The sequence below is a fragment of the Ursus maritimus genome, unplaced genomic scaffold (genome assembly GCF_017311325.1).
Source record: "Ursus maritimus isolate PB19 unplaced genomic scaffold, ASM1731132v1 scaffold_23, whole genome shotgun sequence".
NCBI lineage: Eukaryota > Metazoa > Chordata > Mammalia > Carnivora > Ursidae > Ursus > Ursus maritimus.
In genome coordinates this window covers 45,503,975-45,528,998 of record NW_024424786.1, presented here as the reverse complement: position 1 = coordinate 45,528,998, position 25,024 = coordinate 45,503,975, and the positions used below count along the sequence as shown (strand labels likewise).

The 25,024-nt window shown below is 65.6% G+C and overlaps 2 protein-coding genes across 2 annotated transcripts in view; one reads left to right on the top strand and one right to left on the bottom strand.

Moving 5' to 3' along the window:
• The window catches only part of TRPM5 (transient receptor potential cation channel subfamily M member 5), an 18,324-nt gene extending 12,791 nt beyond the window's left edge, over positions 1-5,533 (bottom strand). Inside the window, exons 1-5 of the mRNA XM_040638793.1 lie at positions 5,484-5,533; positions 2,751-2,877; positions 2,026-2,206; positions 1,256-1,422; positions 54-237 (exon numbers count right to left, since the gene is read on the bottom strand). Of these exons, the coding sequence (XP_040494727.1) occupies positions 54-237; positions 1,256-1,422; positions 2,026-2,206; positions 2,751-2,877; positions 5,484-5,533 (709 nt within the window). The remainder of the gene's footprint in view (positions 1-53; positions 238-1,255; positions 1,423-2,025; positions 2,207-2,750; positions 2,878-5,483) is intronic.
• An 11,615-nt stretch (positions 5,534-17,148) lies between these two features.
• The window catches only part of KCNQ1 (potassium voltage-gated channel subfamily Q member 1), a 334,785-nt gene continuing 326,909 nt past the window's right edge, over positions 17,149-25,024 (top strand). The window contains exon 1 of the mRNA XM_040639632.1: positions 17,149-17,542. Coding sequence (XP_040495566.1) covers positions 17,163-17,542 — 380 coding nt within the window. The 5' untranslated portion in view covers positions 17,149-17,162. The remainder of the gene's footprint in view (positions 17,543-25,024) is intronic.

The window sequence follows — 25,024 nt, the reverse complement described above, 5'->3', positions numbered from 1 at the left end:
CCCCCCCCCCCCAGGACCGCCCCCCACCGTGACCTCCCCAGGGCAGGCCTCACCCCCGTAGCCAGTTCTCTGCTCCGAGATGTGCTTCTCCAGCCTCAGCCTCAGCTCCGTCAGCCCGTCCTCCTTCCCAGGGGGCCCAGGCTCCACCAGGATGAAGTGGGCCTGGTTGTTGTCCAGCAAGCAGAGGGGGCCCTGGCTGCTGCCCTCGTCCATGGGGTAGTGGACAGGGCTGTTCTCCTGGACCCCCACCCCCGCACACAGCATGAGGCCGGGGCCAGGCCTCGCCAGCCCTCGCCAGCCGGGTCTGCCTGGGCCTGTTCCCACCCCCAGCCAGAGGGAGGGCTGTGCAGCTGGTGCAGGGGCCCAGGGGCAGGTGGGGCGAGGAGTGGGTCCTCCAGACAGAACCAGGGTCTCAGGAAGCTCCCCTCACTCCCTGGCCCTGCCTTAAGCAGACCCTGGGCTGGGAGCCGAGGCCGCTCACCCAGGGTTGCCCAGGCTTGCTGGTGACCCTCCGGGCCTTGGTCCTGGCCAGGGCAGAGGGTCGGTCTGTGCTGGCTGGGAGCCTGGCGGACCCCTCCCCACACTCTTCCCAGGCAATGCTGCCACCTGCTGGTCGCATGCCGGGCTCCCCCTCCTCCTCTCTCTGCCCCCTCTCCTCCTCCCTCCTGCTTTCTTTTCTTCTTTCTCCTCCCCTCCTCTTCTTTCCTCTCTCTCCTCCCCCTCTCCTCCTCCCTTCTCCTCTCCCCTTTCCTTTCTCCTCCCCCTTCCTCCTCTCCCTCCCCTCCCCTCCTCTGCATCCTCTCCTTCCTCTCCTTTCCTCATCTTTCCCCTCCTCCCCCTTCTTCCCCTTCCTTTCCCTCTTCCTCCCCCTCCCCTTCTCCCCTGCTCACCCTTCACCTCCCCCACCCCTCCTCTCTCCTCCCTCCTCTCCCTCTTCCCTCTCCCTGCTCCCCTCCCACAGATTCCCCTCAGTGTCTTAACACTGCAGGGTCCCTGCCCCACTCCCAGAGCCCGGGAGCCCCTGGGGCAGGGCTACTGTGTCCACAGCAGGCCTGGAATACAGAGGGCCTCAGGAGATGCTTGCCGGAGGGCAGGGCGGCAGATGGGGCACTGCAGTCAGCCTTTGAGACTGCATTGGTGGCTTCCTCGGCAGACCTCCCTCCCACCCTGGGGGATACTTGGGGGCCCTGGGCCCCTCCTTGCCTCTCAGGTCCACCTTGCCCAGCGGCTGTGGTGCACCAAGACAGATGCTTACCTGGGCATTGTCCAGAAGCTGACGGTGCAGGACGCGGCCCAGCGAGGCGAGGCCGATGGCCACCACGCGGGCCCTGGCAGACGTGCTGGCCAGTGAGTGGTCCCGCACGGCCTGTCCGACGTACCGGGCGAGGCCCACGCAGAGCGCGCTGGTCAGGATCCAGGCCCCTGTGGCATATGTGCCCATAGCCCCCGGGTCCTGCCTCGCCAGCTGGCAGGCCCAGGTCCCCAGGTCCCCAGGCCCATGGGAGCCACGGCACCTCTCCCACCTGCGGGCGTCAGCTGGGAGCGGGCCCCTGGTGCCACCCTGGACAGCAGGCCACACGGCTCCACCCTGCTGTCTGGGCCAGGGACCAGAGCCTGGGACCGGAGCCTGGGAGGGTTTCTCCAAATTATGAAGCCCCCAGCCCCATGGGGTCTGTCGGGCTTTTCCTTTGCTGCCCCAAGGATCCCCTCTGTGGCGAGGGAGCTCGGAAGCCCCATGACCTTGCACTGGGTTTTCTGCGGGCTCAGCGGCCTGAACATAGAGCCCAGTAACCTGGTTCCGACCCACTGACGGTCCAGCCAGATCACTCCCCTGCCGGAGACTGATGGGGCAGCGGGGGCCCACCGACAGGCACGGGGCGTCTCACCAAGGACCATGGGGTGCGCCTGCACGTCTGGTCTGCTCAGGGAGGCCTGGAGCCGGGGGACCTCGGTCGCTGCAGGGAGGGAGCCGTGCGGGCCAGTGGGCTTGGGCGTTCCCAGCTCGGGGCTCCAGGGGGGCCTCACCTGTGCTCTGAGCTGCCTTCACCAACCCCTTGCGCAGGACATCCCGCAGCCAGGACTTCACAGCGAATGGCCGCTCTTCGCCCACCAGGGACACCACCAGGTTGGGAGCAGGCAGGTGCCACTCGGCCAGAAGGAGGTCGAAGAGCTCGGAGGGGGCCACGTCGCTGGGCACCTTCACGAACTGCGGGGCAGGATGGCCGCAGCCTCAGGGTGCAGGGTGGGCGGGGTGCTGGGCATGGGGGCACTGGGTATGGGGGTGCTGGGCACTTGGGCCCTGGGGGGCACTGGCACAAGGGACATGGGGGTGCTGGTCCCTGGGGGATGGGGGGCTGCCCCCACGAGGGGAGAGGCGGACACCCTTTTACGGGCAGGGCGGCAGTAGAAAGCCAGGGCTCGGGTGGGACCTGCCTTGACCTGCCCATTCCCCAGGCAGCCCTGACTCCTGTCTGGGCCTTGCTTCCCTGTCCATGGGGTGGGTGGGGGGGTGCAGAGAGGAGGGGTCCCGGATGTGCTGTGCAGGGATGGGAGGCGGTGGCCAGAGGGCACCGGCAGCTCTGCGCGTCTGCCGACACGGGGCTGTGAGCACGGCCCCCGAGAGTGAGCAGGCACGGGATGTCCCGTGTTCGGACAGGAGGTGGGGCTCAGAGGGGCAGTAAGCGCTTGGAGGTTGGCCCCCAGGGCGTGGGGGCCCGGCCTCAGCGTGGCAGGGAGGGCAGCCCCCTTACCTTGCCTCGCTTCTTCCCAGACCCTCCAAATTCGATCTCACCCCGGCACAGGCCGGGCCCCGAGCCCGGCCCAGCAGCCCTGGGGCCTCCAGGACAGGTGCCCCCGGCCTCCCGCATGAGGACCTCTCTGCAGGGACAGAGCCGACCTCTGAGGGCAGGAGAGGCGAACCCTGCCCCCCTCCCTGCTGGGGGCCAGGGGCCGCGTTCACAAGGGAGGCCCTTCTCCCCAGCTGCTGAGCTGGGAGAGACTGGGAGCCACCAACAGGAGTCTGCCCCAGGGCCCTCGCCGGCAGCTAGCCCCACCTAGAGCCCCACTGTGACATCCGCAAGGCCTCCCTTCGTAATCTGGCTTCAGGTGCCAGAACCTCCCACACCCCACCCCTTCCCAGACGGGGAGGGGGTCATCTTGGCCCCTCCACCTGGCTCCCCGTCCTGCTACTCACCCCGCCTGTGGCGCCTCGGGCCGGCCACTCCCGTCACCACTCCTGCAGAGGCTTTGGTAGGGGGTGTTCTAGAAAACCAGAAAGTCTTATGGGCTTCCAGACATGTAGCCCACCCGCCCCACACCCCCGGTGGCCCCAGGATGGGGATGGACACCCTGGGTGTGCCTGGGTGGGGCGGAGGGCTGGCAGGTGAGAAGGTCAGGCCAGTGCCTGCAGCTCAGGTGCAGGGGGCCGAGGGGGTCCCGGGGAAGACTGTGTGGGTGTGGGGGAGGGACAGACCACCCCTCCTTGCCAGGAGGCCCAGGGCAGAAGGCACCCTGTCCCGGGCTCTTCCCACCACGTTCCTGCCCCAGCCCTGGCCCACCACCTGGCTCAGTGCCCAGCGCTGCACCCTGGACTCTCTCCACCGGGTTGGGCACGTCAGCCCCACCCCACTCGCCAGGGACTGTGGGCTGGGGGCCCACGACCGGCCCAGGTGACGAGGAGTTGGCTCCCAAAGGCCTGCCTGGCTGCAGACACCCCCAGGTTCTCCCCCACCCACCAGCCCACATCTCCCAGCCGCCCGGCTCCAGCCAGTGTTCTCTGCAAACTAGGTGCGGGGAGTGATCCTGCAGGACAGGGGTCTCCCCAGAGCCCAGGGGCCCTGGGTCCCAGGACAGCTGGGCAGCCCTGACCCCTTGACACCCACCCTGTGAAGCCCGGTCTCCCCGCCACCCTGCAGGCTGTGGGCAGACCCCCTCCGGCTGAGCCAGTTTCCCAGCTTACACGGCAGCCCCGCTGGCCCTCTGCCCCCCAGACATGTCCTTCGGTGAAAACCCTTTCCCCTGGCAGCTCCCTGGTCAGCCCACCCTTTGTTTGTTAGAGAGGGGCCCCTGTGTACACAGGACACAGGAGGGGACAGGTGGGTGGTGGGTGGTGGGCGGGGCCCTGCGGGCACGACAGGGACCTACATCCTCTCGGCCCTCCACACTGCGTCCCCCAGGACACGTCTAAGTCCCAGCTCCCGGCACCTTTGAACGGGACCTTCCGTGGAAATAAGCTCTTTGCAAAGGTGATTGCTCAAGATGAGGTCGTTGGGGTGGCCCCTAACCCAGTGACTGGTGTCCTCTTAAGAAAAGGGCAGAAGCCCACGAGACTGCTCAGGCAGAGGCTGGCAACATGCGCTCCCAAGCCCAGGACCACCTGGAGCCCCAGAAGCTGGAAGAGGCAAGGCAGGACCCTCTGCTCATAATTCAGAGAGCGGGTGCCCAGGGAGGTGACGCACGGCGTGGGATCGTGTGCGAGGCCGCCGGGGGACACCCCTGCAGCCATCAACCCAGAGGGCCGCGGAGCCCAGGTGGGCGGCCTTGCCGGTGCCCCGCAGACCCCAGGCCAGGGCCAGCCCCCCATCCCCCCTGCATCCAGGCCTGGCTGGGCCTCCAGGCTCAGATGCTCCTGCTGACAGCCCCGGGGCGGGGCGGGTGGGATGCAAATGCTCTTGGCTTCCCCCTCCCAGAGCAGGAACCTGGGCCGGATTTGAATGTGGCCTTTCCATGCTGGTGATTATTGACTTTTAATAGGAGGCTGGCGTCTGGGGACAAGGCCTGGGTGTGTGTGTAGGAGGCGACAAGGCACGGGCCAGGGCACCTATAACAAGTCCCACAGACCAGGTGGCTCAGAGCCCTGTGATCCCCGCTCCAAAAGTCCAACACTGAAGTGTCTCAGGGCCACGCTCCCTCCGGGTGCCTGGGGGCTCCAGGCGTGCCTGGGCCCCAGCCCCTGCCTCCATCCTTCCGTGGTGGCCTTTTCTGTGTCTCTCTGTCCAAATATCCCTCGTCTCACAGGGATACCGGTCGCTGGATGGGGCCTCCTCTACCCCCGTGACCTCATCTTAACTAATGACACCTGCAAAGACTCCCTTTTCCAGATAAGTCCCATCCTGAGGCTCGGGGGGACATTCCTCCACCCCACAGTATAGGTGGCGATGCGGGGAGAGTGTGTGGCTCACTGGAAGGTGGGGACAGGACGGGGACCGCGGGGCTGCTGTCTGGGAGCAGCCCTCACCCCTGCCCGGGACCTGTCGTGCCAGCTGCCCGGTATGGCCACCTCTAGCTACATCTGGACACACGCCCTGCAAGCAGGAGGTGCGCAGCTGGCGGGGGGAGGGAGGGTGTGGGGTTTGGGGCCTGGACAACAGTGACCTGCTCAAACCCCATAAGCCTCAGGCTGCCTGGGCTGGGGAGGGGGCCTGGCGGGGACAGCTTGGTCGGCCGCTGGGGTTCCTCCTCCGACTCCGGGGCTCTGTCCTCACTGACGGGACAGGTGGTCCTGAGCAGGAGTGTGGAGCACCAGCTTCGCCATCCCTGGGACCACAGCTGCCACCCCTCACCCCACACTTCAGCCTGTGGCCCGAGGGGGCATTTGGGCGTTGTGCTGGGTGCTGGGGGCGGCACGGTGCCAGAGGCCAGGCAAATAGGGCCAGCGGGAAGGGTATGCAAACGGGCGGGGATTTGCATGAGCAGCTGTCCGGGTCTTAATGCCCCCTTGTTCCTGGAGAGGTATGGGGGTGTCAAGGAAGTTGGGGGTGGGATCTTATGTCACCCCTGGTTGGAACCCATCCCACAAATCCTGACCAGGGAAACTGAGGCAGAATCTCCAGCCCTGGCAGCAAAGGTACTGGGGGCTGTCATCTGGGGGACAAATGGCCACCCCTTCTCAGAGGCCATCAGGGAAGTGGCCCCAGGGTGGGCTCAGCCAAGCAGCCAGGCCCCAGGGGGTCTCGGTCCAGCTCCTCCCCCAGCTGTGTGACCTTGGGCAAGCCCCTCAGACTCTCTGGGCCCTTCTCTCCCTCCTTGAGATACAGGGAGAGAGCAGTAACGAGAAGGCTCCCACCAGCCCCACACCAAGCTCTGCAGGCGGTGGCCCCTCAGTCCCCCACATGAGGGTCTCCCTGGGACAGGCACAGAGGGCGCAGAGCCGGGAGAGGGCCATGCAGGTGAGCCCCCCACCCGGACAGATGCCGGCTAGAGCCCCCGACTGCTTTCCAGGTGGTTTGGGCAGACGCTGCCTCAAAGTCCAGGACCCAAGGCCTCGGGTCCACCCCTCCTGCCCAGACCCACCCCAAGCACTGGCCTGGCCCGGGGCAGAGGGGCCTCCCCTTCCCAAAGGCCCTGCTTCACCCACAGGGAGTCCATCCCTCCACAGCCCCAGGAAGGCAGGATTCTCTCCGGGCTCCAGACCCCGTGACTGAGACAAGAGTCAGGGCTGTGGCCGGTGCCCGTCCCCTCCCTCAGCACCTACCCAGGAGGCTGGCTGCTTGGGGCACCTACCTGCCTGGCTTCTCCCTGGTGCTCTGACATGCAGCTTCTGGCCTTTGAGCAGAGTGGAGGCTGCCCGCCGCAGGGGGTGCCTGTCAGCCAGCTCTATGCCCCTCCTTCTCTCCGCCCTTCACCCCGGCACAGGGACAGCCAATGCCGTGACCAGCATGGGTGACACCTGATTGGGGCACGGGCAGACCCACAGGCTTACTGTGGCCAAAGCCCCTGGTGAGGAGGGCCAGCCTTTCCGGCCCAACTGGCCCTGCCGCCCTGGATTCCCACAGGTGGCCCCTATAGGGATGGCTACCAGGCCACCTTGCTTGCTGTCATGCCCTCCACGGGTGGCCCGGGGCTGAGACTGGTCAGTGTCACACCCGACATACCTCAGTTTCTCTCTCCAGGCAGCAGGAAGGGCTGACCCTGGGGTGTGCGGCCCAGGCACCCGGCCATGTCCCGGGGCGCGCAGTCTTGCAGGTGAGCCGCCGTGGGCGCCGTCTTCCACGTCCTGGGGCGCGCGGTCCTGCAGGTGAGCCACCGTGGGCACTGTCTTCTTGCAGAGCAGGACAGAGTGCTGGGGTGTGTGTGTAGGGGCGGGGGCGGTGCTGTCGGGAATCCCCGAGTCCTGGGCTCACTCCCAGAGTATCCTGAACCACTCAGGGCCTCAGTTTCTCTGAAAAATGGGCCCCTGGGTAGTCCAGCTTCTGGGAACTGGTGGGTCACACCTGACAACAGAGCCTGGATGACACTTCTGTAAGCCCCTCACCAGACTGCCTCCCAGGAACCCCTCATTCCCTGAGCTCCGGGGGGCCTGGGGGACAGCATCCAGGCCCTGCCCTCTGGGACCCCAGGGAGTCTCCAGTCTGGCCCATTGGCCACCAGATGGCGCCCCAAGACCACATGCGGGGTCAGGGCTGGCAGAGCCGGTCTGGGTGCTGGAGGCCAGCTTTGCCCCTGGACTGGAGGGCTCAGATCAGGGCCTGGGGCACTGCCTGTAGCGTGGCCAGGAGCCCACCCAGGGGGAGAGGGGCTTTCTGAGGCCCCTCAGTTTCCTGAGGTACGTGGAACCCGCAAGCCCTTGGGGCCTGAGGGCCTGTGGACCAGATTCTGAAAGGGCCCCGTACAGACGGTGTGTGCTGAGGGCTGGACTGCAGCCCTGGTAAGGTGGGCGGCTTGGGGGCTCTGCTGGGCCAGTCCCCAACTCCAAAAGGCCAGCCTGGGCTCACACCCACCCTGCAGCCGGGGGCCTGGAGCTGCCGGGGGTCCTGCCAGTGTTGGGGGAATGTGGGGAGTGACGGGGTGTCCCCAGACTCTCCAGCCTATGGGGCAGGGCAGTCTTGGCCCCCTTCCTTCATCTGTTTCCGTCCTGCCCCTCTAGCTCGGCCTCCTGGACACTCCTCCCCTGCGACTCCCTCCCAATACCAGGCCACACTCCTCTTCTGCCTACAACTCTCCATGGCTCCCTCTTGTCGCACAGAACACAAACCAACCTGCAGCCCCTGCCCCCTCCTGGCCATCCCCCACCTCCCTCTCTCCAGGCATCTGGACTCCCCTTTGCTCCCTTGTCCCCATCTCCCTTCTGCTGTCCCCCTGCCGCCACCTCACCAGCGCGGGTCCTGCTGGGTCTCTCTTCCTGGCTCCCTGGTGTTACTATCTGGGGAACCGGGCCCTCCGGGGTGACTTTCCACGTATTTGTTTGCTGTCCGTCTGCTTCCTGCTTGAAGCTGTGGGCCACTGAGGCCCCTGGAGCCTCCCGGGCTCAGCCCACAGCTGCTGGGGAACCAAGCAAGTGTGCAGGGGCCTGCGTCTGTGCGTGAGCTGCCACGGGGCAGGGACGGGGCGAGCTCAGCTGGGACTGGGGCACCCCTAGCGGGGAGGGCCGACCCGGTGCCGGAGGGACATCCGAGCCAGCCTCCCTCACTGTACATTCGGCCCGGGGGCGGCCAGCGTCACACGCAACAGACGGCACTGTGCTTGCGTGACACCTGCTTTGGGGAGTGGCCATGTTGGCAGAAAGTGGGACAGCCCCCAGGCCACTGTCCCTGGAATGGCAGAACCCCCGGGGGCGCAGGCTAACCCCAGACACCCACAGAGGCACAGCCGAGGCCTGGGAAGGAGGGCGCCAGCATCTCATGTGGCCTGGACAGGAAGCCCTGCCCCACGCCTGCCACCGGCCACGCAGGGTTTAATTTGCAGGAAGGTTGGCAGTCCTCTGGCCACCTTTGCTCCTTTGTCTCAGCATAAAAGCCACAAAAGCCACGAGCCACAGAGGGCCCCACTGGCCCTGGGTGTCCTCCAACCCTAAGCCTCCCCAGGTCTGCATGAGGTTCAGACTCAGGGACCCTCGGACAGGAAGGGACAGAAGTGCTCCCTCTGGCCACTCCCAGTTGGAGAGGGCAGGGCAGGCTCTGCAGGACAGGACCACCGACCACAGCTGCCATGCCGACCCAAGCACCCCCAGAGGAGGCCAAGAGCTCCGTGGGTTTCAGGATCACCCATGCAGAGCAGCCCAGACCCCCACCCGCCTCCCCGCACTCCCCGGACTGCAGCACCACCCACAGGACTCAGCGGACCCAGCCACCCCTCCTGACCGCTCTGGGACCCGCGGCTGTGAAGCTGCCCTCGAGGCCCTCGTCCCCCACGGCCCCAGCCAGGGTCCTCCTGAGTGACCTTCAGGATCTCAGCCCAGGATCCTGTGTCTGCTGGGTGGATCCTTGTCCTCCGTCCCCAGGAGTGGGGAACAGCGAAGGAAGGGACAGAGGGAGGCAGCGAGGCCTCTGGCCCCTGGCCTCACAGGCTCCCCCTGCGGTTGGCCACCTCTCTGCCAGGCGCCAGCGTCTCTGTCCACGCCGGGAGGGGGCGTCGAGCTGGCCCAGATGCAGGGAAGGCCCCCAGATGCAGAGTCCGGCTTAGGCTCACCCTCTCCTTCCCGCCATCTCGTCCGGAGCCTTCTGGAGCTGCAGGCAGAGACAGGCCCACCCCTTGGAGGGTGCTGGAGGTCAAACGCAGCCCTGCAAATAAAGGAGCACCTCCTCCAGCCTGTGGGGCGGCCCAGCGCTCAGGCTGTTGGAGCAGGGGTCGCTACGGGGGCTGGGCCGGGGAGGGGCTCCCGCACACGCCGGAGCGCTCTGAGTCTGTCCCTCCTGCACGTGCGTGCGCCTGCGTGCAGGGTGACCCTCCTTGGACAGCGGAGGCGCCCAGGCCCCATGCGAGATGAGCTCGTGACACCACCACCCGCCGGGCCTGTGGGGTCGGAACAGAGCCCTGCGTCCTTGGGATCACTGCAGGCCCCGCCCCGTGCCCCAGGGCTCTGGGGAGGCGAGCGTCCAGTGCAGGGTCCGGGTGTGCGTGTGTGTGCGTGCGTGTCTGTGTGTGTGTCTGTGTGTATCTGTGTGTCTGTGTGTGTCAGTGTGTCTGTGTGTCTGTGTGTCTGTGTGTGTGTGTGTCAGTCTGTGTCTGTGTGTATGTCTGTGTGTGTCAGTCTGTGTCTGTGTGTGTGTGTGTCTGCATGTCAGTGTGTGTGTGTGTCTGTGTGTGTGTGTGTCTGTGTGTGTGTCAGTCTGTGTCTGTGTGTGTGTGTGTGTGTGTGTCTGCATGTCAGTGTGTCTGTGTGTGTGTGTGTGTCTGTGTGTGTGTGTGTGTGTCTGTGTGTGTGTCAGTCTGTGTCTGTGTCTGTGTGTGTGTGTGGACACGCAGGTCTTGCCCTGCAGGTGCAGCTGGAGTTCCAGGGTGTGGGCATCCGGTCAGGGGACCACAGCCCGGCCAGTCTTCAGTTGCCCCCTTCTGTCTCCGTCCTCTGGGCCCCTGAGGCCAAGAAGCCAAGTCTCCTTTGCCCAGGGTCTGCGAGCCTTACTGAAGGCCGGGTCCGTGGACGCCCCACTCCTGGCCCCGGGCACCCGCCCACTCCCCCAGCCATGCATCACCTTCTGCTCCCTCTGTCACCAAACAGTCATTGAGCAACGGCCACGCGCCAACACTGCGCGGCGTCAGGCGGGACACGGACAATGAACAATGAAATGGACCAGAACTACATAAAAGAAAGGAGTGATTAACATGGCCGTGAAAAAGCAGGGGAGAAGCTCTGGTGGGGGGGTTTATTTTTAAATGGTCGTGTCCAGGACAACATCATCATAAAGGTAATGTTTGTGCAGGTAACTGAGGGAAATGTTGTCCATCTGCCCTCATCCATTCTCTACCCACCCCCATCCATCCACCAGTCCAGCCGTCCAGCTGTGTATCCATCCATCCAACTGTCCGTCTGTCCGTTTGTCCATCCACCCACCCACCCATCCACTCATCCATCCATCATCCATCCATCCTCCCATCCACCCATATCTGTCCGTCCGTCTGTCCATCCCTCAACCCACCCACCCACCCATGCATCCATTCCTCTCTCCAGCCACCCCCTCCCCATTCACCGCCTCCTCTTGGGCACCCAGACGCACAGACGTGAGTGAGTCAGTCTCAGCCCACCTGCTGTGAGGACAGCTCTCTCAGGCCCCAGGTAGCTGTGGGGGGAGGAGGGGAGGGGCTGGGCGAGGCGCTGTGCACAGCCTGCGAGGTTCCCGTGGGGCCTCTCCCTTGGTCTGTCTATCTCACCGGCGAGATCTCTACCGCCATGGGCCAGGCCCGGCCTTCCGCTCACGGGGCTCTCCCTGCGCTCTCGCCAAGCAAGGCTGGGAACTCAGTAGGCGCCCAGTAAATACTGGCACGCTGGCTGAGTCATCCCTGCCTCTTCCTCTCCATTCATCCCGTCTTGCTGTTGGCTCCGTCACCCTGGCCTCCCTGCCAGCCTCCACCTGACCCGCTCACCTGCCCCCTCCAAGTCCACTCTTGGCCGAGGCCCACGCTGGCTCTGGCTCCGAGACAGGCCCCAGGGGCTGCTTCAGAGGGCCCGCCTGTTGGCTCAGGTGCCAGACCAGCAGCACCCGCCGTGTGGACAAGGACCCTGGCCGGGAAGCGGCCTCCGTGGCCTTGAAGGGTTGGGGACAGACCACCTAGTCCAGGCCCCCTGCCCTCCATTCTCTGAGTGGCCAGGGACGCCCACCTGCCTGTCCAGCAGGAGGGGCTGCTGGTGCGTCAGCTGGCCCTAGAGCTCGGGGGGCAGAGGCCACGTGCAGGGATATGGGCCGTTCTCTTGGGTGGGTGCCCTGTGACGGTGGCTCTTGGTCATCAGAAGTGGGGCCTGTCCGGCTCCTGGCCCACACTCCCCGGGGCCCTACCTGGCGTAGAGAGCCCCTGACTTCACCCTGTCAGGTCACCCAGGAAAGCAAAGGATGAGGGTGAGTGAGGCGGCACGTTTTTGGGGTGATTTCACCAAAAGGCACCAGGCCGTGCACCTTACAACAGCTGGACGGGCCGCCTAACATCGAGTCTGGATTTTGCCAGCAGCTGGTGCAAATCTCCAGCAAAGGTGTTAGCAGGTGGCCCGGCCACCTGGGAGCTGAGCCCAAGTCCCCAGGCTGAGTTCTCTGCCCCGAGGGACCGCATCCAGGGCCGCTGTGAGGGGGACCCTGCCCGGCTCTCGCTGCCTTGGACCCTCGTTACTGAGACTTCGGATTCTCAGGGCTGCTCCCCAGGACTTTCACTGGGAAGGGGAGGGGGGCTCAAAGGCTGGTGGGGGGACTAAAGGGGACCCAAGGGTTCTCAGGGCCCGGCCACGACACCCTTCCAAAGCTGAACCCCCCAGCACAAAGCAAGTGCCAGGTGCCCCCGCGAGTGAGGGGAAGGGCTGCCCTTGGGCCGGGCTGTGCCCTGAGAGCCGTCTGGGGACTTCCCCGAGCAGGAAAGGAGCTGGGGAAGGCGGTGGTGGCCGATGACCTAACCTCAGACCAAAGAAGACACAGGGGGAGCTCCCCACTCGCCCACGGGATGTCGGCCGTGTCTTGGCCTGGGGGGGTGAGTGTGGGCGTGTGATGCGGCGGGCGGGGCCCCGGCCGGCTGGGGTGTAGGCACGGCCCAAGCGGGTGGTTCCCGCCCCCAACACTGACATGCTGGCCTCTCGTCCGAGTGACTCTTGCTTCCTACCCCACCAGACCCTGCTGCTCCAAGGCTGTCCTCCTTCGGGGTGTGGACAGGGCACTCCAGTCCCGCTGTGGTCACGACAGGGCTTGTGTGGTACACACATGTATGTACCGTATCTGCACACGGGCGTGACACACGCGCACACGCACAGCTCTCAGCCTCGTGCCTCGGAAGGGAGGGGCGAATGGAGGGGACAGGGCAGGGGACCGTCCAGTTCCCGCCTCCCTGGTGCCCGTGCAGTGATGGCGGGTCCAGCTCGGTCTGTCCTGCTGGGCTGTGAGACCCGCCGCGCGAGGCCTCCCCTGCGCCGAGCCGGGCCCACGGTCGGAGCTGGTCAGCTCTGTGGAGAGGCGTTCACACCGCCCATGAGCGGGAGGGCTGCGGTCAGCTCAGCGAGGAACGACTCCCCTCTGGCCTCTGTCCCAGTGCAGTGCCCAGACGTGGGGACGCTCAGTGTCCCCGGCGTGGGAGGATGGGGAACTCACTGAAATGCCGATTCTTGGGCCCCCCAGCCCCCCTGCGTCTGTTTCTGGGCAGGGAGCTCGTGTGCCGCCAGAGTCCAGGGCACCTGCCTCGTGGGTGCTGTCCCCGCCGACCAGCACAGCAGGAGTCTCCGTGGGGGGCGCGCGTCTAGGGCTGAGGGGCAACTGTGGGCCAGGCTGGAGAGGGGCTAAGAGCGGGGCCGGGCGGGGCAAGGCCACCTTCCCCAGGGCGCAGGCTGAGGACGCTCAGCAGCCAGACGAGACTCGTTAGCTTGAGGAAGATGGAGTGGTAGCACCTGCCCCCCCCCCCAGCTTGGACAGTCTAGTCCATTCTGCACGGCCCTCGAAACATCTCCGTCGATGTGTCCCCGTCAGGCCTTCTTCGGGGGTTGTCCTCACAGCCTGCCCACCCCCTCCTGTGGCTCCCTCTGTTTTCCGCATCCCCTCCCCCTGTGCACCCCAACCCCCAGGAGGGCACAGCCCCTGCATGAACAGCGTGCCTGGCATGCAGACCGAGCTCCATGAGGACTGGAGGCTGAATCAGAAGTCGAGCTGAAGGAGGCCGCCAGCCGGAAAGCCTCTGGTCCTGCCTTCCCCGGCCCCCAGACCTCGCCGCAGCCACACACCCACCTGTCAGCGGCCTCAGTTGACCCAAGTGTTTCTGACGACCCTCTGGCCCCATGGAAGGAGTGGGGTGGGTGTGGAGAGCGGAGGGCCACCGAGGGAGCCGAGGGCAGTGTTCAGCCTGGGGAGGGGGCTGTGGGCAGGAAGGGCATCCTGAAGGGCAGGGGGCGAGCCAGTGGGCTGGGTCAGGCTTGTACCCCTGCTCCCGTGGGCTGCCCTGCCCTCGCCCTGACCCTGGGCCCTTCCTTCCCCGAGCCCAGTAAGTCCCAACCCTGCTCGCCATGCCTGCACGCCTGGCCTCACCCCCCTACCCCAGCTCCCACCTGTCAGCCCAGGGCCTCGGGCCTCTCCCTGGGCCGCCCCCAGCTCCTCAGAGCTGGCAGGGAGCTCTCGGCAGCCCCCCGGCCACAGCCCAGGATCCCCGGAGCAGCTTCCTGCATGGCTCAGGGCACCCCGAGAACCACTCACTTTCTCCCCCTCCCTGTGGCCCCAGCAGGGCACGTGGCCCTCCAAGAAGCCTCCCCAGGTGCCTGGGCGGCAACCTGTCATAATTTAAGAAATATGGAGACAGACACAAAAGTCAAGCTGGTCGTGTCGGGACCCTATTTAGCGGCCAGCCAACAATGGCCAATTCAGAGGCCGTTGGGTCTAATCTCTGCCCTGAGTGCGCGCCCCGCCCTGCCTGCCGTAGGCTTCAAAGCCGTTCCGACATCACAGGACCCACAACCGCAGGAGGAAGTAGGGCCGAGCGTGGCCCCGGCACCTGCGGCTTCTTCCCCCTGAAGGTCAGTGCCAAAGGGGCGGGCAGGATCCTTCCGGACTCGGTTCCAGAATCAGGGGCCCGAGCACCCCGCAAATGGTCAGTGAGGATTTCTCGCAGCATCGTCACGCACGAGTGGTTCTGTAAGACGTTGGATGGCGTTTACTCCATGACTCTGTTTCACGCTCAGACTGTCCTGCTGTGGACGGCCCCCCCTGAAACTTTTCGGTGGATGGGGCTAGAGAGTAATTTTGTTTGCAGATAAAAGAGCACATGGGTTGACACCAATGATCCCGATTCGAATTTAAGGATGGGTTTGTACTTCTCAGGTTTCCTCGTTCTCTGGTCTTGGCTCCTTAGGGGTCTAACGTCACCCCCAGAACCCCAAAGGAAGAACGCTCATGTTACTAGTGACAGTGCAGTTCTTTGGGCTGGGTTCCTTCGCACGCTGGTGAAAACACTGACGACGGGTGCCCGGGTGGCTGCGCGACGCTCTGTTCAGCTACCAGAGGGACTTTCTTGTCATCTGCGGGGTTTTCTGATGTGACTAGCACGGCTCACTTCGCTTTCTGTTTTCCCACAGGGCTTTGGGTCAGTTCCTGGAAGTGGAGCTAACCCGAGGGGTCAACTGGCGCGCTGGCTAATAGCGCCAGGCCCCCCGCCCACTGGTGATGCGTGCGCGCGGACCCCCCGGGGCCTCGCCCGAGGAATGTGTGGCCGGTCAAACGTCTGGACGTCTGCCAATCAGATAGGGGAGCAATGGTATCGGCCTGTACTTTTCATTTGCATTTTTCTTGTTACCAGGGACGTTGCTCCTTTTTTCAAAGTGCAAAATCGCGGGCTCCCCCTTTTCCTGGGAGCTCTTCGTGTCTGCGGCCCACTTTTCCGAAGGCTGTCTGCCACCGTCTGTCCCATGTGAGATGTTCTGAACGAGCCGGTGCTGTTAATCCTTGACCTGCCGTGTAAGTCGTAAAGACTCTTTCCAGCTGCTCATTGGTCTTTGTGACTTTGCTAATTTCAGCTATTGTCTTGAGGTCAAGCCCCGTTGGACATGTTTTCCCTGCTACAGGTGGCTGTGGAATTCCCCGAGACTTGCTCGCAGAAGCCCCGTGACCTCATCTCGACTTTTGTAGCTAAGCCTCTGATCCCTCCGAAACCTGCTCCGTGTGTCTCGGGTGGGGTGGATCCTAACGTACTTTCCCCCTTCCGCTGTGGCTCTCCAATTGTTCCAACGCCACCTGTTACAAGATGGTCTTCCACCTTCGGACAGCGATGTGGTTGTGCAGACACTGAAAGGACTGACCGAATGCCCCCTGTGTGCCCTGGCCTGTCCCCGGGGCCCTGCGGAGGCAGACTCTCCGCCTCCCTCTGGCTGGCTGCCAGTCTGTACTCCCCAGAAAGGCTCCCTGGCCTCAGCGGCCCCACAGTCTCCAAAGCACCCTGCACAGGCTGGGACCCACTTCGTTCATTTTTCTGCAAATACAAACAGCTGGCTGTGTGGGGATTCCGGGGTGAAGGGCTGGAACTTTGCTCCAGCCACCAAGAGCTGGTTTTCTGCTGGGCGGGGGGTGGTACATGAAATAAATCAGCCTGCGGTGCTCAGTGAAGACCTGGGAAGCGTCTGGTCAGTTACCTGTCCTCACAGGAAGGTTGCTCTGCCCCGGGCAATGTGCAGAGAAGGCTGTTTTCTCTGTCCCCCTCCCCCCACCCTCCTCTCTGCACCCCAACGAGCATGGAACCAAATACCAGCAAGCGATGGGCAGAGGCCATGTGGAGACCTCACAAACCTGATCCCGTCCCACCTCTAAACCCCCACCCCCAGCGTCCAGGGAAATCCATGGGGCACAGTGGCAAGCCCAGGGCAGAGCTCGAGGAGGGCAAGACACCCGTTCTGCACGTCCCCAAGGCCTCGAAAACGCCTTGCTGCGACCTGCCCAGCGGTCAAACCCTGCCTACACCCCTACCGGCTGCCTCCAGTAGGCCCCACAGCCCCCATGGGCAGGGCTCCCATGGGAGGTGCCTGACTGACAATGGCCCGAGCTTGCCTCCCGGGTCGCATGGCCCCTAGTGGGCACTGACCCTACAGCATTTTTCTCCACCCACAGCGTGAATGGGCGGGCACAGTGAACGGGGGTGCTCATAGTTGGAGGAGCTAACAGGCCGCCCTCCTAGTGTCAAGAGGGTCAGTCTGCGTGTGCCCTAGGGTGCCCGCCTTTCCCCACTAACCCTAGCCTCTCTCCAGTGTAGTGGATGCCCGTGTCCTACCCGGCTCTCCTGCCCTGGCCTCGCGGTTAGCAGCCGCTGCACCTGCGGCCCCTGGCCTTACTCCCTGCTCAGCTGGGGGTTCCTTACTGGGCAAGCAGGTGTGCGTGGGGGGGTGGGGAGCGCACGTGCGCGCAAGTGAGGCAGAGCAGAGGAGAGCGGGAGGGGGCAGGCAGGCGGAGCAAGTGAACGCAAAAAGGCGGGAGGAACAGGTGGGAACAGACCGGGCCGGACCCAGCAGGCGAGTGGGCGAGCGCTCCCAGGCTCGGGCTCCGGCTGGGGCGCTCGGGAGCGCCGGTTGGTCCGGGCGGGGCTTCTGGCCAGGGGCGGGCCGCGTCATCCCCGGGGACCGGCCCGCGGCCACCACCCCCTCCGGCCCCGCCCCCACGCCCAGGCGGGGCGGGTAGCGGCCCCCCGCGGCCGGGCTGGCAGCAGCGGCCGCGCGCACTGCGCCCCCGGCGCCCGCCCTCGCCACAGCTCCCGGTGCCGCCGCCCGGCCGGCCCCCCGCGGGCCCTGCCAGGCCATGGCCGCGGCCTCCTCCCCGCCCAGGCCCGACAAGAAGCGCTGGGGCTGCGGCCGCCTGCCGGGCTCCCGGCGGGGCAGCACGGGCCTGGCCAAGAAGTGTCCCTTCTCGCTGGAGCTGGCGGAGGGCGGCCCGGCGGGCGGCGCGCTCTACGCGCCCATCGCGCCGCCCGGCGCTGCGGGCCCCGCGCCCCTCGCGTCCCCCACCGCGCCCCCGACCGCCGCGGACCTTGCGTCGCGGCCGCCGGTGAGCCTCGACCCGCGCGTCTCCATCTACAGCGCACGCCGCCCGCTCCTCGCGCGCACCCACATCCAGGGCCGCGTCTACAACTTCCTCGAGCGCCCCACCGGCTGGAAATGCTTCGTCTACCACTTCGCTGTGTGAGTATTGCCGCTGGGCCGGCGCGCGCGTCACCCAGGGGCTTCCCGCGGGGCTGCAGAGGGGCGTGGGGGGACCCTGTCTCCTGCCACCTGCCGCCGCGGCGACTCAGGGCTGCCTGGAGGGAAGAAGAAGTTAATGGGGGAAAACAGCAACTCTGAGGAGCCTGTCCCTTGACGTTCAGGGGCGGTGTGGGTCGACCCTGGGCGGGTGGGGAAGCTTCCCACTAACTCTGCCCAGGCATGAGGGGGGAGGTTGCCCAAGCCCAGTAGTTGGCTCTGCTCCTCCCTGGAAGGACGGTCCAGGTGTTAATCCTTCTGGGAAAGGACATGTGCCAGGGGAGCTTGCCCTTGGGTGCAGAGGAGGGAACTCCTTAGACTCAGGAGTCCCCAGGAGGGGAGAGTCCCAAGCTCCTGCTGGTGGCAGCAACATGTCCCAGGTCAGGGCAGGCCACGTGCGGGGAGTCTCCTGGGCCAGCAGGCGCGGGGCTGGCCCAGAGGGTGGCAGGCTGAGTGATGTTCCCCAAGGGGTCAGCGTGGCTGTGGGGAATGCCCCACCCCCGTCAGGGGACCAGGCTTCTGAAGCAGAGGAGGCCGGACAGGGCTCCGGGGCAGGGGCGGGATTGGGCCCGTGTTTCTAACGCTTCATTGGCGGAAGCTGTGTGCTGGGGGAACAGGACCTCACAGGCGGCACCTGGCCCTCTGTGACCCAGGTGGTTCCAATGCCCGCTGTGGAATGCCTGTGCGGGGCAGGGCAGGCCACTCCATTCCTCGGGGGTGGGGGTACAAGGAAGTTACCTCCTCAGGGCCACCCTCCCTGCTGCCTGCCTGGAATCCTCCCCTGCCGTGCCGTGGTTCCACTTCCTGGCGGCCCAGCCCGCAGCCTCTTGGTACGGTGCCAGCCTCTGGCCTGGGAGCCCTCGCTTGGCCATCCCCACGCTGATCATGGGGGTGGGGGGCTCTGCTGGGGGCTGCATGGGGGGGCCTCCCTCTGGTTTCCTATTGGTGGTGACAGGTGCTCATCCCTGCTGCCTTGGCTGGCCAGTGGGCGGGAGAGACCTAGCTGGGGGGGGGTGTGCTTCAGGACCAATTTTTCTCTTGCTGGCAGCGGCCGCTGGGCCGCAGGGGTGCAGTGGGAGCCAGACCCCGGCTGGCTTGCAGCATCGTCTTGAGCAGGGGAGGGGGGGCGGCCTCAGCTCACACTTGGGCTCCTCTGTGAGGGTAGGTGGTATCAGGGGTGCTCGCCCCTGTGCAGAGGAGGTGGGCTTCCACAGCAGGAGGGCAGGTCTCGGGGACTATGTCCCCAGAGTCATGGATGGGCCCTGGTCTTGAAGCCTCTTCCACACCCCAGCCCCCACCTGCCACAGCATCAGAGGGTGCGTGCACCATGACCGTGGCTGATCTGGGGGCGAGCACGGCCCTGCCCGTGGCTGCAGCAGTGGCTTGTCTCGGGGCATAGGGGAGTGTTTGCGTGCACGGAGTCCGAGAGGTACCACGAGTCAGACACCGGCTGTGTCAATGTCCAGCCAACATCAGGTTTGTGGGTGCCACTGTTCACATGGGCTGCTTGCCTCCTAGCCCTCGCCGAAGAAGCCCAGGGCTTGGACTCCGCAGCCAGGTGCCCAGCAGACAGCTCCGGGCCAAGGCAGGGAGGTGTGCCTGGAGGGCCTCCAGGCAGTGTCGCGGTGCCTCCCCACCCCTGGACGGCTGCCAGGGCCAGGGGCCTCCAGAAGCCCCACTGGTTCCCATCCTGGGGGTGCAGGCCTGTGGGCGTGCGTGGCCCGGGCTCCCTGGTCGTGGCGGTGGTGGTGCCGTGTGGAGGAAGAGGGCTCGCCGCACCCCAGAGGAAGTCTCTGCTTACACTTGTGTTTTCTTCCTGATTCTGATTGTTTAGCTCTCGGAAGTTTGCTCAGCAGAGTTGCCGTTGCCCGGCCTCTCCAGGAGCTGGCGGGCAGGGGTGACTCCCGGGGATAGTGGCTGAGCGTCTGCCCTGCGGGGGTGAGCCAGGAAGGGATGCTCCTAGAGTGGCCGTGTGACCTTGGGTCAGTCACTTCCTGTTCTGGGCCCTGCCCGGTGAGAGGTATGCCGTGGCCCTGGGGAGTGGACAGCCATTGCAGTGCCCCAGCTGCGGGCTGGGGCTGGAGGTGACCCTGGCCAGGCAGGGCACGAGGCTTAGCTGGAAGGTGCCTCCTTCCCCCTAACATCTCTAGGTCAGCAGGCTCTGGACAGTCTCTGAATTGGCCAGTCTTTTGAGGGGACCTGGCCTTTAAGCTGGGATTGCAGGAGTGGCCTGTGGCTGAGTGGCCAGAGCCCAGTCGCAGCCCCATGAGCAGGGTGGACAGCGGCCTCTCTGGCCCGGTGTGGCTCTCAGAAGCGTCTGAGATAGTGCGAGAGAAAGGTCCGTCCTTGCAGAGTCACTCTGAAAGGGGCAGGACTGTCGCTGTGGGTGGCCAAGCTCATTCTCTGGCCTTGGAGGGCCCGGCAGGGGGTGGTTGTGGGACCCACTGTCCCGCGGGGCCCTGCGAGGCTGGGCACGCTCTCCCAGGCGCAGCTGGGGAAGTGGGCCAGGATATCCTGTCCCTCTCCTCTTCGGGGAACCCCTGCTCCGGCCAGCCGCCAGGAGAGCAGCCTTTCCTGTGTGTGCCTGGCCTGCCCCGGCTCCTGGGGTCAGGGGGCAGGACTCTGCTGCCCCGCTCGCTCGGGCTTCCTGCCCCCAGGCCCCCCAGCCTTCCGAGACCTTTTGTATCCCCACTGTGTGCTGGCTCCCAGTCTAGCTGAGGCCATAGGGGTCCTGGTCTCCCTGCTAATGGGCCTCCGTGGAGCCCCCTGTTAGGGAAGATGCCCAGACCCAGGAGGGAGCAGGGTTCCCATGGCAACCTCCACGCCCTGGCCCTGGCCGGGCCTCCACCCTCTGCTGTGGACCTGCAGGGGCGCCTGTCCTTCCCTGACTGGCTGAGAGGCTTCTAGTTCTGGCAGCTGCAGGGAACCCCACCTCCCCTCTTCCTGCTCTTCCTCCCCCTTTTCCCTCTTCACCCACCTTCTCTCCTGCCTCCCCGCTACCCCCCCACCCCAGCTCTCGGGAGCTTCAGGATGACACGTGCAGACCTTTGTCTCCTCATCCCGCCTCCTACCCATGCAGCCTGGACCCGGCCTCCCATGGGCCCTGGGCACTCGGCTCTCCTGCGTCCCAGGATGCTCCCACCGGGGCAGGTGCAGAGCCCCCCCCCACCATGAGCAGCCGAGATCCGGTGCCTCTGAGAGCTTGAGGGAGGGCCTGGGGGGAGTGGAGAGGGCCCTGGCTCTCAGACTCAGCTGGGTGGTGCTGGCCCCGTCCTCCCTCCACCCTGCCGTTCCTGGGTCCCCAAAGTGGCTTTGGCCGCACCTCACAGCGAGCGAGTGTTATCACCGATGTGCTGGGGGTCCGCCTGGCGGTTTTGTGGGGTGCATGGCTGGCGGGACACAGAGGAGGACGGCTGTCTGGTCTCATCCCACCATCCCCTTTGCACCTCTCCACCTGTCCCTCTGCCCTGATTCTGGGTGAAGCTGGGAATTCCTTTTGGTGCCTCTCCCTGTGTCACCTTCTCTGGGTCCTGGTCCCTCGGGTCGTGGCTGGGCTTAGTTGGGGGATGAGAGGCGTCCCATATGTCAGGCTGCCAGCCCGGGATGGGGGAGACCTCATGGAAGGTGGCGGGAGGAGAGGGATGGTCCAGGGTGGGAGAATTTGGAGCCTGGGTCAGCAGGAGCCCTGAGCGCACGCCGGGGTCTGGGGCGAGGAGGCCACCGGCGCAGGATGCGGGCTGGCCAGGCGGTGCAGGGGGCGTGGGCAGGGGATGGGGCTTCATGTCCGAGCACAGCCCATGGCCTGGCAGCCGTGGCACGTTCTCCAGCACTCTGTGTAGCCCTTCCTCCGTGGCAGGCTTGGCAGGCAGGTGGCACCTTCCGGCAGGCTCGCTTGGGTGGGAAAGAACATTTGACTGCACCTGGCCCTGAATCAGTGGCTCCCGGTGGGCTCTACTTGCACCTGTGGGGGTGCCAAGGTGCCACAGGGACAGGAGGGACCCCTTGAGCTCCCGGCGGCCCCACACTGGGACCATATCTGGCATCAGGGTGTCACGGGGGCCGGGACAGGGCTGGGGGGCGGTCCGAGGGAAGACAGACATGAGGTGTCTCAGGGCTGCTCGGTGCCCATGGGGTGACCTGCTGGTGACTAGCAGGGGCAGAGACACTGAGGCCTCAGGGCCTGGCTGTCGGCGGATGTCGTGTGCTGTGTAAGGGGTGGCATGTGCTCTGCGTTTGGGTTGAAACTTATGGCAAAGCCCTGACCCCTGGGCCCCACAGTGTGGCTGCATTTAGAGGGCCTCGAAAGAGGTGATCAAGGTAAAATGGGGTCACCGCGGTGGCCCTGATCCCCTGTGACTGGGGTCTTTATGACAAGAGGACATCAGAACACAGATACGCACAGAGGGACGACCCCGTGAGGACCCGGGGAGAGCACGGCTGTCCACACACGAGGAGAGAGGCCTCAGGGGGCCCCGCCCTGCCCACGCCTGAACCTCGCGCTTCGGCCTCCGGGACTGGGGGACAGTGGATGTCCATGGGGCTGTGTTAGGGCCATCCCAGGAAACCCCTGCACCTCCCTGCCTGGCCCTCCCTCCCTGTCATGGGTACAGAGGCAGCAGCCCCTGCTGTGGGGCGTCCTGGGAACGGTGGGCAGCCGCAGGGCTGGAAACAGGTCACGTCCCGCGAAGCAGCCGGGGCCTGGAGCGCCGCACCCCCAGGGGTCCCAGTTCCGCCTGGCGCGCCTGGTGTCCTTGCTTCCCAGAGTCAGGGGCTCAGAACCCTCCTCCTGCAAAAGCCAGTCCTGAGGTCACTCCTCCCGTGCTGGACACCTTTGCCAGTGTGAAGGGGTTCCCCGGCCCTCGTGCCCCGGGGATGTGAAAAAGCAGGTGTGGGCCGGCCGGGAGCCCAAGAGTCCTTGTTTACCAGCTCCTGGGGGACAGGTGTCTGTGTTCCGGGGGCGTGGTCTGAATAGAGAGGGGCCGATGCACGGGCCCCGTGCTCGAGTGGCCGCTCTTGACAGGGTCCCCAGCTGGGCAATGGGCACAGGTAAGCTCTGAGGCCCTTCTCAGACTCACATTCGAAACGAGCTTTTGGCCGGTGTGGCACGTCCTGGGACTCAAGACTCTGTTCCCTGGAGAGATTGATGTGGCCGGGACAAGCCCACGTCGGGCTCCTGTGAAGTGGGAGGTGGTATCCGAGGACAGCAGTGTGCACGGGGAGGGCACCAGGCCCAGGAGGAGCAGGGGGCGCCACGCGTAGGCCCTGGGGGAGATGCCACACGGAAGTTTCTGGAAGCCCCTGTGCTCCGGCCCCCACGGCTGGAGGAGAGGACACAGAGAACTGTACCGTCCAGACCCTTTGAACTCCGATCCCGTGGATTTGGTTATTGCGTGGTGGGCCAGGTGGGCACGGCTGCACTCTGCCAGGAAGGGCCTCAGCGCGGGGGGCAGAGCCTGGAGGAGGCTCTAGTCCTGAGGGCACGTGGGGCGAGAGTGCACACCTCCTGGGGGCAGTGAGGGCCACCAGTTCCTCTCCCGAGGCCTCCCAGGTGCTGTGAGCAACCCCAAATGTCATGGAGGGCAGGGCGGTCTTGACTGGCAGCAGCTGTGGGGGCTGGGTGACCACCAGCGACATGGCGTGACCCGAACCCCGTCTTTGTACACACGCCTTCTACGCTTGTGACGGGACCTGGGTTCTGTGATGGTTGGTCTTTTGCTGCCTGGCCCGGGTGACACTGGGCCCCTTCTCTGGGCGCTCGTGGGCACTGGCTGGGTGAGGGTGCTGGGGCACAGGGCCCTGGCTCTCCTTACCTCCCCCATGCAAGTGGAGGGGGATGAGTGGTGCCGTGTGCAAGCCTGAGGGCTCAGAACGGGGAGGTGATATGTCTGACTCAGGAGCCTGCCGTTCCTTCCTCCAGCAGGCCGGAATCCAGGTAGGCCTGCGGAGGCCCCTTTGGGTGGCCAGGGGTTGTGATGCTGACCCGTTTGTCCTGGAAGGAAAGGGGAGGTACCACTGGGCAGAAGGGAGCGGGAACCCAGGCAAGGCCCAGCCCAGAGGCGCTACTGTGGCTGGTGAACGGACCCTCCGCGTCCTAGCACTGCTCCCCCTGGGGGTGGGGTGGCCAGGTTCACAGGCGTTTGATCTGGCTGCTCAGGCCTTAAAGCCCTGCTGCCCAGAACCACAGGCTTCTCCTCCAGGAAGCCTTCCTAGATTGTCCCAGGCAGAGCCTTGCCTTATTTCTCTGCCCCCTTACCCCAGAGCTCAGACCCCGGATGGTTCAGCTGCTCTTGGATGGTAGAAGGGTCGAGTGGGTGGGCAGGGCCACTGGGGTCTGTCTCAGCCCCTCCCCCCACCCCGGCAGCCAGCAGGGCAGGCACTCACGAGAGGGTCACCTGGCATCCGGCCTGAAAGCCCAGGCCCCCTCCAGCCTGGGCCATGGTGGTCAGCCTGCTGCCTGGCAGCTCAGAGCCCACAGACAGGCCGGGCCTGGTGATCTCCGTCTGTGGGTATTTTTATCCAGTGGCATTCCTGAGCTTGGGAGAAGGGTGTGCTTGGAAAGGAGGAGAGCCCTGCAGGCCCCGGGGGTTGGAGAGGCTGCGGGGGTGCTCTGCAGAGCACTTTCCTCAGGGACGTCTCTGTGTCCACAGCAGCGCTGTCTGGAGGTGGGCGCAGAGCCGGAGGCCTGGGGCGAGAGGGGTTGGAGGTGAGGGCCCAGGGCCTGGGGGTCTGACCCCTCCCCCCTGCCGCCCGCCTGTGCAGGTCCGGGCACAGGACCGCGTGTCCTGAGCAGGAGCCTGCACCCCTCCACAGAAGGCAGGTCCCTGTTGAAGGACCAACGTGCGGCCCCAGGGATGGCAGTGCTGTTGCCCATGGAGGGCTCTGGGTACGGGAAGAGCCGGCCATGGCCCTGGGCAGCAGGGGTTGGGGGGGGGGACAGAGTGCTCTGAACAAGCCCCCTGAGCCGCGTGCCCATCCACCAGACCCCGATTGGAGGGCCCACACTGCCCAGCTGGGACCCTGGACCCGGTCCCTGCTCCCTTTTTCTGCTCAGCCCCTGGCAGCTGGGGAAACTGAGGTATAGCCCCTTGGCTCACGTAGGTCCTCTTCTGCCCGGAAGTGTGTGTGATGCTGACGTCTTTGAGCGAGGCGGGGTCTTGTTCCTGGCATCGTGCCCAGTGCGTGCCCACTGGCACCGTACTCCCACTGGCCCTAGCTTCCAATCTGCAGAGGCTCCTTCTGTGGCCTCCACGGAGCCCGGACAGCCATACCCAGCTGTGGGTGCCAGGCCCCTGGGCAGCGGGGCTGTGGGCTTCCCCTCTGAGCGCCCCAGGCCTGGGCCCCCTCCCGGCTCCCTTTCCACGCCGTCCTGCGACACTGAGAGGACGCCGAGGACAGTGGCACTTCTGCATCTTCCTGCTGGCTATG